The 12961-nt window shown below is 41.7% G+C and overlaps 1 protein-coding gene across 4 annotated transcripts in view; it reads left to right on the top strand.

The window, feature by feature from the left end:
• The window catches only part of SYNRG (synergin gamma), a 38433-nt gene that overhangs the window by 9702 nt on the left and 15770 nt on the right, over positions 1 to 12961 (top strand). For 3 of the 4 annotated variants that reach the window (XM_034068784.1, XM_034068782.1, XM_034068781.1), the window contains 8 exons: positions 698 to 922; positions 2510 to 2587; positions 3273 to 3469; positions 3634 to 3882; positions 4695 to 4831; positions 7219 to 7337; positions 7511 to 7573; positions 9532 to 10482. In XM_034068784.1, coding sequence (XP_033924675.1) covers positions 698 to 922; positions 2510 to 2587; positions 3273 to 3469; positions 3634 to 3882; positions 4695 to 4831; positions 7219 to 7337; positions 7511 to 7573; positions 9532 to 10482 — 2019 coding nt within the window. The remainder of the gene's footprint in view (positions 1 to 697; positions 923 to 2509; positions 2588 to 3272; positions 3470 to 3633; positions 3883 to 4694; positions 4832 to 7218; positions 7338 to 7510; positions 7574 to 9531; positions 10483 to 12961) is intronic. The other variant, XM_034068783.1, reaches the window with a different exon arrangement.

Raw genomic sequence — 12961 nt, 5'->3', positions numbered from 1 at the left:
TCACCTTCTGTCATAGAGCTACACAGAGTCTTTACTTATTTTGTTGGGGTTTATTTCAGTCTGGCCAGAAGAAATAATATATAAGCAATTGAGTAGAAACCTGCTGATCCATGGGAAAGGGTGATTTAAATCCCCTTCTTCCTCCCTTAGAACTGCACTATAAATGCAAGTCGTGTGGAACCAGACATTGCTAAATATGCATATGGCTGATCTTAAATGAATTAAGTCTTGTGTGCTAGCATCTCTGTAAGCCTGTGTAGTAGGAAAAGATGCAGGTGAGATGGTGGTATGAAAAATAACTCTTATGGTACATGGAACACTCGTGTGCTTCCTCTCTTGGAGGCTAAATGGATGGTGGTGAGAGTAACATGATGAATTTTGCTGGGGTAAGTAGATACTGGGCACAACTGATGCCTAGATGATTATGCAGTGATAATCCCAACAGAAAATAGTTTCATGTATTCCTTCTATTTGGTGCTTTTTGTTTGTTGAAGTTGTTGTGTATCCATGGTAAGTAAAGGGCAGAATCAGGCTATAGAAGTGTTTGCACAGGGTGGTGCTATTGGTCTGAGCTGGGGTGGATGCTCATCATGATAACCCCTCAGTGGTACCAGTAATAGTTTTCCTTTGAAATGTGGAATTGTGATCTGGATGGTTAATAACAAAACATAAATAATTCCTCCTGCTGTTTATTCAGGCTCTTCCTTGGAGGAGAAAGGCTTAGATAATGGCTCAAATGACTCTGAACAAGAGCAAACCACACTTAAAACATCCGAAGTTGGGCACAAAGCCTCGGCTGCAAGCCAAGTTCATCCCAGTCTAACCATCAGTGACTGGGGGGTTGTAGGTGGCCAGGAAAGTGGTGCCACCGCTGCAGAGGTGCCCAAGGCTTCAGAACAAACCAGAGCAGTTGAAGAGTGTGGTGAGCAAATGAAACATTTGAGAGAATTTACATCTAATGAGTTGCTGCTTGGATGCTAACACACTGTGCACTAATTCTGAGGTCAGGCCTGCACAAGTTTGCTCTGAATGCCTGCTTGAATAATACATCAGTGCCTCCTGCTCCTTGCTAAAAGTATGACTATGATTTTGCTCTGAACTTTTTCCACTCGAGTTTATTGCTGTAATCATTTTTAACATGTGTTAATCAGGTCTGCTGGTTTCAAATACTCTGTCCTCTTTCTTGAGGGAAGATGTGTTCTCTGAAGATTCCTCTCATTTTTATGTGAGGAAATTTATTACTAAAGATGGTCAATGTCGTGGTGGGTTTTCATCTCTACTTTGAGGAGGATGCAGTCTTGTTAGGTTAAAACTCTTAGCTAGTTAATCCTTGTTTCCCAGACAATTTGCTGCTCATGTGTGTTATGTCTAAAAGTACTTGTGCTGTAGGGATCAAGATTTCAAAAGCTGGTGTAGGTGAAAACTTCAGGCAAGTTTTACTTCCAACAGCAACTGGAGCTGAGCAGTTCAACTGAACAGCTATTGTCAAAGGTTTGAGTAAGACTCTCCTATCTGTCACCTAACATGGCTGAGAATTCCTTTTTGCTTCTCGTATCATTTGATTTTAAGGGGCTGAATTTTGCCAGAGATTCAAGGGTGAGAAGCAGGAGTCAGTAGGATGCGGCAGTGAATGGAAGGATGGTTAAAGCTGAAGGATAACGAGCCTGGAGGAAGTAGCACATTTCTTTTCCTTGGCTGGTGAAATGGAAGGAATTGCTTATATAAAACTGTGCCTGGAGTTGTGGGATGATTAGAAGTTAGACTGCACGCAGGAGAGAATCCATGTGGAAGATGAGGAGGTGCACAGGCACTGGGAAAGACAATGAAATCTGGAATTATTCTGATTTTTGTCAGAGCTCCATCCAAGATGAGCATAAAATCTGCTCAGGGAGACTGGATAGGAAGTGCAACTGTGAGACTGAGGGGAAGAGTCCGCACAGTAGAGAAGGAAATAACCAGTTCAAAGGGAGTAAAGTGGTGGATCATGTTATGAAAGCCTGTAATAGTGAAAGTGGCTGTGATGTCTTCCGGGTCTGAAGACTGGGAGCAATGGGGCAGTGGATAAGTTTTTATGAACATGGGGTAAGATGTTGCTGAGATTCATCCTGTTTGTGGATTCCCCTGACAAGGATGTCCTGGTGCTAGGTACAAATTAACTTACTCCCCAAGTAGCTCTAACAGCTGCTATGAAAGTTCAGGAGATGATGAGACTTGAGCTTCTGCACAGCTAGAAATTAAGAGGGAGGCAGATGAGGAGCTCCTTATTTCATTATGTATGTAACTGTATTCTTGCTGTTACTGCCAAATCATTCTAGTTATTAGGTTGAAATACATATTCCTGCAGTAGCTGTTTGTCCTCTGAGCACAGTGATTCCTATCTGAAATCTTTGCCTGAAATGCTAAAGAATACTGACCAACTATGATCTAGTCTCTTAAGATCTTTGTACTCTGACCCTGTACATATTAATACAATTGTCTTTCTTTTTCTTACTGAATGGACCACGTTTAGGAGTCGGGGTATTCCCTACACAGGACCCAATTCAGCAAATGATGCCTCCTTGGATTTACAATGATAACTTGGTCCCAGGTAAACAAGAAAGTGGCATTTAGCCAAGCAGGCAACACAAGGTGTGAACGTATGTGAGCTGTTGTTGGTGCTTCCTGAGCAACGGGTTACTCTCCAGGCATCAGATGAATCCTGTATCTTTGATATGTTATGAATTTATGGTGGCTTTATGTGCGTTTGGAGAAGTCTGGGGTTTATTCATGCTCAATGTTTAATCTAGAATTTGTTATGTCAGCAGAAGAGGTTGTGTCGCTGTGATAATACTGCTTTTATGGGTAGTCTGGCTTTTGGCCTCTCTTGGAATTAAGCAGGCTCATTTCTTAAGGCTATTTATCGTACATATGTAAATAACACAGTAAATAGAAAATGAAATGCTGTAGTAAATATTGATTACACTGAGGTTTAAATACATAAAGATGTTATAACTATATTTTATATGGATTATCCTGCAATTTCATTAAAGAAACCTTTTGCAGTAGAGCATTAAGTGTATTTTATATGAAATATTTCTTTATGTTAAACTGTAAAGACCATCCCATAACGCATGTAGATGAAATGTGATGATACAATCCAATGCCAGAATGCTATTGCCTTACCTTCTACTTTGAGTATTACTAATTTGATAGGATGTTGAGGCATAATTGAGAAGCAGTCATAAATTCCCTTGAGCCAACAGTTGTCTCTAACACTGACTCCCTTATCACAGAGTTGTATAAGAAAATCTTAGAAACCACTTTGACTCCTGCTGGAATAGATACAGCTAAACTCTATCCCATCCTGATGTCATCTGGATTGCCCAGAGAGACCCTTGGACAGATATGGGCTCTAGCCAACCGTACCACCCCTGGGAAGCTCACCAAAGAGGAGCTCTACGCTGTCCTGGCTATGATAGCAGTGACTCAGGTATGGATAACACTGGAGATCAGCATGTTTTGGTGTGGAAGGTTTACCTGCAGCTTGACCAGTACCTGCTCTTTCATGATTTCAGTAACACAAGCTAGAAACTGGAACAGAGAATGTAACGTGCCTTTTTGATGCTCATTGTCTTTGCTCTTCTGCCTTTGCAGAGAGGAATTCCTGCGGTGAGTCCGGACGTGTTAAACCAGTTTCCAGCTGCCCCCGTTCCTACGTTAAGTGGATTTCCAATGCCGCTGCCTGCCGCAGTGAGCCAGCAGCCTCTGCTGCCCCCTGCACCACCCGTCTCCATGCCTCTGAACATCGGGCCGGCCGTGATGGGGATGAGCATCACGGCTCCAGCGGGCGGAGCTGCAGCACAGCCCTCCGGAGGCTTCCTCCCCTCCTACCCACCCAGCCAGGTCAGCTCGCTCTGTTACGTGGCAGATCTGCCTTGTCCTGGAAAGGGAATTAGCCTGGCTCTGAGCTATGTAGTGGCAGCAGCCTTTAAGTAAACAGCAAAAAAGAAGCTGAAATATCCAGCATGTGACATCCAAAAACATAAAGTTAAGTCACTAAGGAGCACAGAATCATAGGATGTTCTTTCATTTTTCTTCATTTCTTTCTGGTGACATTAGAAAAGGTACAGAAACATTCTCCATTACAAACTAGTGGCATTAAAAGAGGATTTTAGTTGTAATTAGGATGTTGTAATGCACATTAAATGGGATTTTAAGTTAAACTACACAACAGTCTATTAGCTCATAAAATAAGTTACATTCTTCAGGAGAACCAAGGACTGAGAGAACCTTTGGTTTCCAGCACTGTAAATCATATGGGAGGTAAATTTTGCTCTTTGAAAATATGGTTCATCCTTCTTCAGTAAAGGTTTCTTCTGATGCTTTTGCTGTCTGTATTGATTATAAAGTATTGATTGATTTGAATTGATTTGTCCTGTGTTAAAAGATGACATGGCTATGATCAGTAATCCTTTTAATGCGAAAGGAGCAGAGTTCCTTGTTCACCTGTTCTTTGTGTGTGTTACTTGTAATCCTGTACACCTTGTGGGTGTTTTGAGTTGGTGCAGGTGAAGTGGAACCAGTGACCGTGCTAATTTTGCATGCTCATGTTGAAAGGTTTTTTCTTCTTCTTAAGCTGCTCTAAACTGCTTTCATGCTATCTGACAATTTGAAGAGACAACAGAACAGCAATTGACATGTTGTTTGTCATTCAGGTAGTAAAACCAGAAGATGATGACTTCCAGGAGTTCCAAGATGCTTCAAAGTCTGGCTCACTTGATGACTCCTTCACTGATTTCCAAGGGGATGCAGCTGGCTCCTCTAAAGCAGCTGGTTCACAGCACCGGAGCAGGTACCACATCTTTGTATTCAGTATTTGAGAGCTCTCTTAAGAAATTAAATGTTTTCCTCCTTTGTGGGTAGTTTTCTAGCCTGTAATTTGGTTTTGTCACCTGACTTTTACTCTGCCAGTTTCTTTTAAAGGTTGTTACAACCACAATTAGGCTTTCTGAATCAAAACTGGCATTTGATGTGCCATAGGTGGTTGGCCATACTTTAGCATTCGAGCCATCATGCTGAGGTAAATTGCACATACAAGGTAAGGGGGTGGGTTTTCAAGTCCTTGTACTGTTGCACAGGCAACTGGAAGTTATTTCATGCTGTGCATTCAGGGAAAACCTTACGTAAAGCTATTGAGAAAATATACACCAGGACGGAGGAGTTCTGCTTTTAGTGTGTGCTTCCATTAGAAGTATGACCCCACATTTGTGGGAGTTTATAGAAACCATTTGTTGACATCAAGATCTTTCTTCAGGCCCTGAATATGGACCCCAAAGTTAATGTAAAGAGCTTGGCATTGTACTCTGAAATGACTGAGAGCCCCAGTGGACAAGGTTTTGTTAACTCTGTTGTTTCTCTGGCCAGTGCTTAAGCTTTCAATAAGCGACTATAAATCTCAGTTGAAATCTCATTCAGACTTCATCACTCTTGGCTTTTCTTCTGGGAGGCTGCCAGAATGTAGCTCTGGATCAGGGATATTTTGTCTAACAGAATAATGGAGCATGTTTACTCCCTTGGAGAGTTTACAATCTCTCAAAGTCCTGTGATTACAAAACTTCACTGTCGTTTCCTTTTGCTGCACATGGCAAACTTTCGTGTGCCTCCCAGCTGTCTAATTGTGGACACAGACCTTTCCTGTGCAGGAATGGGCTGTTCTTAGTTGCAAACAGAGCTGGCTCTTTCCAGGTAAGCACAGATCACCAGTTGCTTCCTCAGCGGTGACGTCAAATGGAGACACTAAAACAGATTGTTCTGTTACACGGTGCCTAATGGCATTCTGTGCAAGTGATTTCAGTTGGCTGATGTCATGTGTAGCTGAAGTTGCTCTCTTTTAAGTATATCTTGATTTGAGTTAGATGGCATTTTGTAATTAAAGCTATTCTGCTGCTCAGAGTTTTATCAGAAGCATCATTTGTAAATTCCACAATGGAAGTAAGGGAATCCAGCAGTGTTTCTTTTTCAGTGCAGCAGCTCTCTTCATTCAGTTGTGCAAGTGTTCAGTTTGGAGCAGAATGGTACAGTGAGCTATAATCTAATTGCTTATGGAGCTTTACTTGAAAAAACCCATCTGCAGAGCACAGATGATTAACCATTACATGTGCCAAGACTGCATAGCTAATAGCCTGGTTTGCAGTGATGTGAGGTGTAATTATATTACCATAAGCTATATTTTGACATTGCACTGTCTGTCTGCAAGCACCACAGACCATCATTAGCACGTGTGTGCAAGTGCAAGGTTTGTGTGTTGCTTGTAGGCTGCTGATAAGGAGATTTAAATGGCTCTGGAAAGATTCTTGCTTCAGGCCGAAGAACGCAGTAGAAATTCATTCACGTTTTCAATGTGCATAGCGTTGACTGACACGAACTAGAGGTAAAATGCATCATTCATATGTAAAGGATGATGTTGTGTAAAGCTGCCAAGGTCTGATAAGGAGCCTTGCGTGGAGGGCAAGCAAAGCTCTCTCAGAATGGCTTCTGAATCTTACAGCAGTTGCTACATGGTGTTAAGTTATTGTGGTGCTTTCACTATAGAAAGTAGAATGTGTTTATGTGCAAAAAGATTTGCTTGTGGAACTATGGACTAATCCTTGGTTTGCTCATTAGATAGCTACCTGAGCTCCCTGATTTGCACTGAGACAAATTCAGAGTTAGCTTTTCCTTCCTGTAGTGGTTCTGCTTTATTCTCTTCATATGTAATGAAATATAACCAGAAGTAGATAAGCTGAAAGCATGGAGCTAGCAAAATGTCATGCAGTTTTAACTCTTTACTTTATCTAGTTCTATCAGGGAGAATTGTCATTACACTGCCCGGGACAAAGTGATAAATGAAATGGTGATTCCTAGGGTATGTCTATGTGCATATTCTCTCCTGGGCTAAGAATCTCTGTGGCGTGAAGCTCTGGAGTGTTCAGTTCATGGTTTGGTGCAAACTAGAATCAAGAATGGGGAAAATTGACTTCTGGCCTAAAGAAATAAGGTTGGGTGAGATAAAGTGTGAATTAACCCATCAGTTACCAACTGATACTGATGGAGTTACACCAGGTTCTCGATCAAGCACTCTTTTGGGTGCAAGCTGAGGTTTGTGTAGTCTTAATAAGAGGCTCCTTTAAATAAAACCTGGAAATGTAGATTTCTTGTGGATAAATTAAGGAACTTTGCTTTTCTCTCTTTTGTTTTTAGTGTTCCTTCTTTACTAATGCCACTCCCAGGTAATAAGACAGTCTCATCAACTGATAAGTATGCTGTGTTTAAAGGAATTGCAGCTGAGAAGCCTGCTGAAAGTACAGCTGCTTTTGGAGGTAAAAGGAAAAATACACAATCACTATAAGCAGTTTCTTGTAATGTGTCATGTATCTTGGTTTTGGCATTGATACTAGTCTTTAAAAACCGGAGCAATTATGCCAGTATAAAGTTTACAGTATGGATTCATAATGCCTTTTTGTGAATGTATTCCTTTTCTCCTACTCACTAGATGGTGGAGACAAGTACAGTGCTTTCCGTGAATTAGAGCAGCCATCAGAGAGCAAATACTTAGGTGAGCAAATACTGAGGTAACTTATGGGGGGGTTTGAGCTATTTTAACATATTTTCATTTATTTTTATAGCAGTTCTCTATAAGCTGCAGCATCTCCCTTGCTACAGTTGTAGAATAATGATGGTTCTGCTTCCCTAAACAATTTAGCAAGAAGTATCCTGAAAAAACAGTGCAATATCCTATTGGAACAATGTACAAATTGTACTTCTAGAAGATAGGCATCTCTTCTAGGTGCTTCTGAATTTTATTTTAAGATGATATGATTGGAATTTGTTCATTTTAAGTAAGGAATCCTATCTTCTTAAGAGACAGAATAAGACGTTTCTGGACAAAATTACAACTTTTTTCTGTTGTTAGGGTGGAATGAAACCTTTTCAGTCTGTGGTGCTCTAAGAATAAATCTGATCCCTTACATTGAAATCTGTGGTCAACTGGTTTTGATTGGGCAAAGTAAAACCTAGGATAAGACTGCTTACCTGAGTTCATTCCCACTCCTTACTTGTCAGAGACAGAATTCCTTTCAGAGACTGAGTTTCTGAAACTCCTGTAGTGTTTTGGGAGGTACTTGTGCTCAGTACCTCTTCAGGATTAAATGCATGCAATGAAATGAAATAACATTTTACCTCTTTCCATACATATTCTAAACCACATAAAATTAACTCTATTTGCCTGTTATCCAGCTCTGACCACTCTTAACCCTTTCACCAGCTCACATTTCTGATGGAAAAGTTTGCAATTCAGCAGTAAGTGTAGTTTGCTGTGATGTGTTAGTTTTGATCAATGAATAGCAATACCATGAACAGTTGTGTTGTTGCTGGGCCAAGTGAATTGATTTGGAGGGGAGGGAAGAATGTGTCAGGTATAGTCATGGTCCTGTACTACTTTTATAAACAGTATTCTTCTAAGTCTTGCTGAAACACATTTAAAGTATGATATTGGTGCTGGAAAATTAAATGTTAGTGGTGTACTTCTAAAATAGAACAAAATCTGTTCGCTGGACACTTGTTTTCAAGTATGCTCAATACTATAAAATGACAAGTGGTCTCAGTATGTACATGCTGGTGAATGGGTTAAACATTTTTCATGTTCAAAAGAAATTGCTTTCTGAAAGGTAATTGTGTATGAACAGGAAAAACTTATAAAGTCAGTACATCAAAATGCTTAATGTCAATTCAATGAAAATACTGTTACCAAATGCTTCATCAGGTTTGAATTATAATCCTTATATAGTGTGATCCTACACTCAGTGGGTAGAGGAACCAGAGAGCTGCACATCTTATGATTAATCGTGCTCACTTTCATGTGGAAGTGTCTCCAAGCTTCTTTGTAAAGCTGGAATCAGTCTTAGCAGGAGCTAGAAGACGCCTCCTGAGTTATATTGTATTTACTGAAGTTCTGGTCACACACTCTGTAGTGTGTTTAGGTGAATCTGCTAGACTAAAATGGGAGCCTAAAAATGTCTTAAAGCTCTGCTGAAGCCCCGTAAAGAAACTGCATGTAGGCAGTATTTCGAAGAGAGAGGGGTAGAATTGCTTCTGTAAGAAAGCACATACTGCATTGGTATAAGTGAGATTCAGGATTACATTCTTTGCTTGGCAAATATGAGGATGAGGTGAGAAAAAGAACTTACATGGAAGCTGAATAAGACAGATCACCTTTTGAATCTGTTGGCCAAGATGTGTTTTGATATTAACACAGCGTAAAGGGATTGTAATATGACTTTGAGGCTGTTTGGAAGACTTAAGTGTGTGCTGGAATGACTTAGGATTGCTGACCTTGAAACTTGGGTGGTTCATAGAGGTTGTTTGCGGTCCTAGGGCTTAATTTAGATAGTTTGCATAAAAACTTGTGACATTGCATGAGCTAATTTGCTTGCTTGCATGCATGGTGTGAGTATGATGCATTTGTTGTCACTGCAGTGCCTTTAATGATTGTTTCCTCATTGTTCTTGCTCTCAGGAGAGAACCTTGCAGAGTTCAAGCCTGCAGGATCCGATGATGGCTTCACGGATTTTAAAACAGCTGACAGTATCTCACCATTAGAGCCACCTACAAAGGACAAAACATTCCCTGCACCCTTCCCTTCTCTGCCTGTTCAGTCAAAACAGCAAACACAAGCAAAGACCTCTTTGAACCTAGCAGACTTGGATCTCTTTTCCTCTACTGGAGAAACCAAGCAGCCGTCCTTTCCACCTGCATTTAACACAACAAAATCGGGCTCCTTTCCTCCACCACCCCTTCCAGCTACCGCTGCCCAACCAGCACCCAGCAAAAGTTCCAGCTTAGCTGATGACTTTGGAGAGTTCAACCTTTTTGGGGAGTTTTCTAACTGCTCATCAGCCAGTGGACAAGATGACTTTGCAGATTTTATGGCTTTCAACAATAGCAGTGCATTTTCCGAACAGAAACCAGATGACAAATACAATGCACTCAAGCTAGAGCCTGGTCCTGTTCCTCAGCCTGGCTCCTCTGCCAGCACAGTGAAGAGTGGGCAGAGTTCTGCCCCTACTGCTACACCCACCAAATACGATATCTTCAAACAGCTTTCTCTGGAGGGCTCTGGAGGAGGCTTTGAGGAGGTGAAGGACAACGCGCTTTCTTCAGTGAAAAGCGATGATGATTTTGCTGACTTTCACTCTAACAAGTTTTCTTCCACGTGCAACAGCGCAGATAAGTCCCTGGTGGACAAAGTTGCAGCCTTCAAGCAGGCCAGAGAAGACTCTGCTTCAGTGAAGTCTCTGGATCTTCCTTCCATCGGAGGCAGCAGTGTTGGCAAGGAGGATTCTGAAGACGCGTTGTCTGTTCAGTTTGACATGAAACTGGCTGATGTGGGAGGAGATCTTAAGCATGTCATGTCTGATAGCTCTTTGGATTTGCCAACAGTTAGTGGCCAGCATCCACCAGCAGCAGGTGAGGAACTGGTTAGATTGCTCTGGTAACGTAGGTGATGGAGGTTTCAGTGTTCTTCTGTGTGCTAAATTACAGTATTATGCACTGGTCTTTCAGTAGTGAAAGGCACTTCAATCTGTGTACCCGCTAGCCAACAGCCCCTTGGCAGGGCAGCGTTTCTTTCTTGTCTTAGGAGACTAGAAATAGACTGAACAGTTTGATCTCCAGGCCGGTTTATTTCTGAGAGTTGACATCATCATCATAGTGCTGGTACCCATCAGCTATTGTCACTTAAGGGATTTGAATGGAACATTTTCCAACGCAAATGATGTCATTCCATTTGCATTAGCAAGAAGGATGGCAGTCTCACTTCAATCTCTTGGGTTCAACAAAGCATTTGGTCTGGGGACTTCACCTGCTCTGTGCTTCTACAAGGGCAGGCAGACCACTGCTTCATGCTGTTGTTGAAAAGCTGTTTAATCAACACCACAGGTGTATCCCTGGTACCGTGGGGCTTAACCTGTGCAGTCAGTATTTTGCAGGACTGCAGGTAAAAGTATAGAGTTAAATCCCTCACTGGACTCATTGTGCAAAGGGCCTGTAAGTGCTACTCTTAATGATTGGTGACTCCTAAACCTACATTTAAAACTATGGGCTTTTATTTATGAGGGTTTCACCTTCTTTAATTCCCCCTTATGAATGTCCTCCTGAGGGAGTGACTCGACTCAACCATCTCTCATCTGATCTGATCACATATCACCAAACCGATACCCCAAGTGTCCTGCTTTTTCTTATCACATGTATGTAGGAAGGTGAGGTGTAGTTAAATGTTCTGTGGCCTTCAATAATACAGGAACCATTACTGTGTTCTAGCAACAACTATTGTGCAGTCGGAGGCTTTTCTGAGCAGGGGGGAGCCTACAAACTGGAAAAGCTGTTCCTGCAAGAATTGGTTGTTTCCAGATGAAAGATTTCTTCCATTTTGCAGCTAGTGGGTAGAGATAAATACACAGTGCTATAGTTTTGCATTCTATGATATTTTGAAGTAGGGGAGAGAATTAAGGTGGCAAGATGCTCTCGAACAGGGTACAACATATCAGGAATAATTTATTAGCAAAGACCTTTCATTTTCCTCTCGCTGCTTGGTACAATTCCAAGCCGGGTGAGCTGTCAAACGCAGCCCCTCCAGTGGTGTCTGGGAGGGTTACTTTGGGTTTGAAAGCACTTTTTTCCTAGTATTTTTCTAGCCTCTTTTGGTGGTAGTTTGACTTCTGGAGCTCTTCTACAGGACGTGAGCCTTTGCCACAGAAATCAGTGCTGAGTGATTGCCATCTGTGGCCGGGAAAGACTCTTTCTGGTTTGTTTAAAGGGGTTGGCCGATCATGTGCTTGTTGCTGAACTTTTGAACTCTGAAGTATTAATTAGAAGCTATTTTTATTGACCTTCAACGAGTCTGTATTCTCCTCTGGTGCCAAGCAGGGTGTTTTTCCACAGGGAGAGTTTTACTCCATTGAACTCTGTTTGGGTTTCGGAGCAGAGCGTGCTCCGGCCGACCCCTTACGAATACTTGTGTGCTCACGTGGTCCTTCCTGTGTGTTTGATGCATTTCAGGCTCTGAACTGCTGATGTTCAAGTCCTTTTTTCAGTTTACATGAAGTTAAAAAGCAGATTTCTTCCCTCCCCCCCCTTCATTTTCTTCTATCTGTAAATCTAATGTCCAAAAGGGACAGTATCCCTTTGCCATCCTCACTGCTGAGACTAGTCATTGGGAGCTGTATGTCTGCAAGCACTGTGAAACACCTCCAGTGAAACAGCAGCAGCACAGAGGTGCTGGTAAATGCCTTGACTTTTCTGACACACTGACACAGAGGTCTTTATCCTTTGGCTATTGGGATTTCACCTTGTGTAGCTTCCAGGTATGGGCAGGTAGGTTGCTTATGCTGGGAATTAGAAAGAAATCACTGAGTTGCTTCCCAGACTTAAGTTTTTGTGGGAAGAAAGGTTTTCAGTTTTGCTCTGTCCAAAGGGGATACAGTCTCTTTAAACTTTGCTCTAATTCTTTGTGTGGAAGGTAGATGATGCTAATGTTGCCTGATTTCTCTTGCATTTACTTCGTATAACCCTTTGAGCACTGGCTGCATGCTGTTAGTTTCAACCAGGCTGCTTCTTTTAAGCCAAATTTGTGTCCCTTTAAGACAAAAGTCACACAAACCTGATTTATTCTGTGTCCTGCCAAACACTGCAGTGAGAACATGCCCTCACCTGGGTATTCTCAAAGGGTTATCCATTTGCTGCACTTACCAATCTGTAAAGTACCTTTTTCTTTGGCATTATTGGAGATCTCTGTATATTTTAATCAACTTCAGGTTTTTTGCTGCTTTTCTAATGTCTAATTTCAACTAAACATTTCCTGTGTGAATGTGCCTTTTCAGATTTGCTTTGATATCTCTCTTCTGCAAGTATTGACCTGCATGCTTTATTCTGATAACGCCCTTCCGAG

This window comes from Melopsittacus undulatus, chromosome 13 (assembly GCF_012275295.1).
Source record: "Melopsittacus undulatus isolate bMelUnd1 chromosome 13, bMelUnd1.mat.Z, whole genome shotgun sequence".
Lineage (NCBI taxonomy): Eukaryota > Metazoa > Chordata > Aves > Psittaciformes > Psittaculidae > Melopsittacus > Melopsittacus undulatus.
Note: the sequence above shows the minus strand (reverse complement) of the source record. Positions and strands in the feature narration are given on the sequence as shown.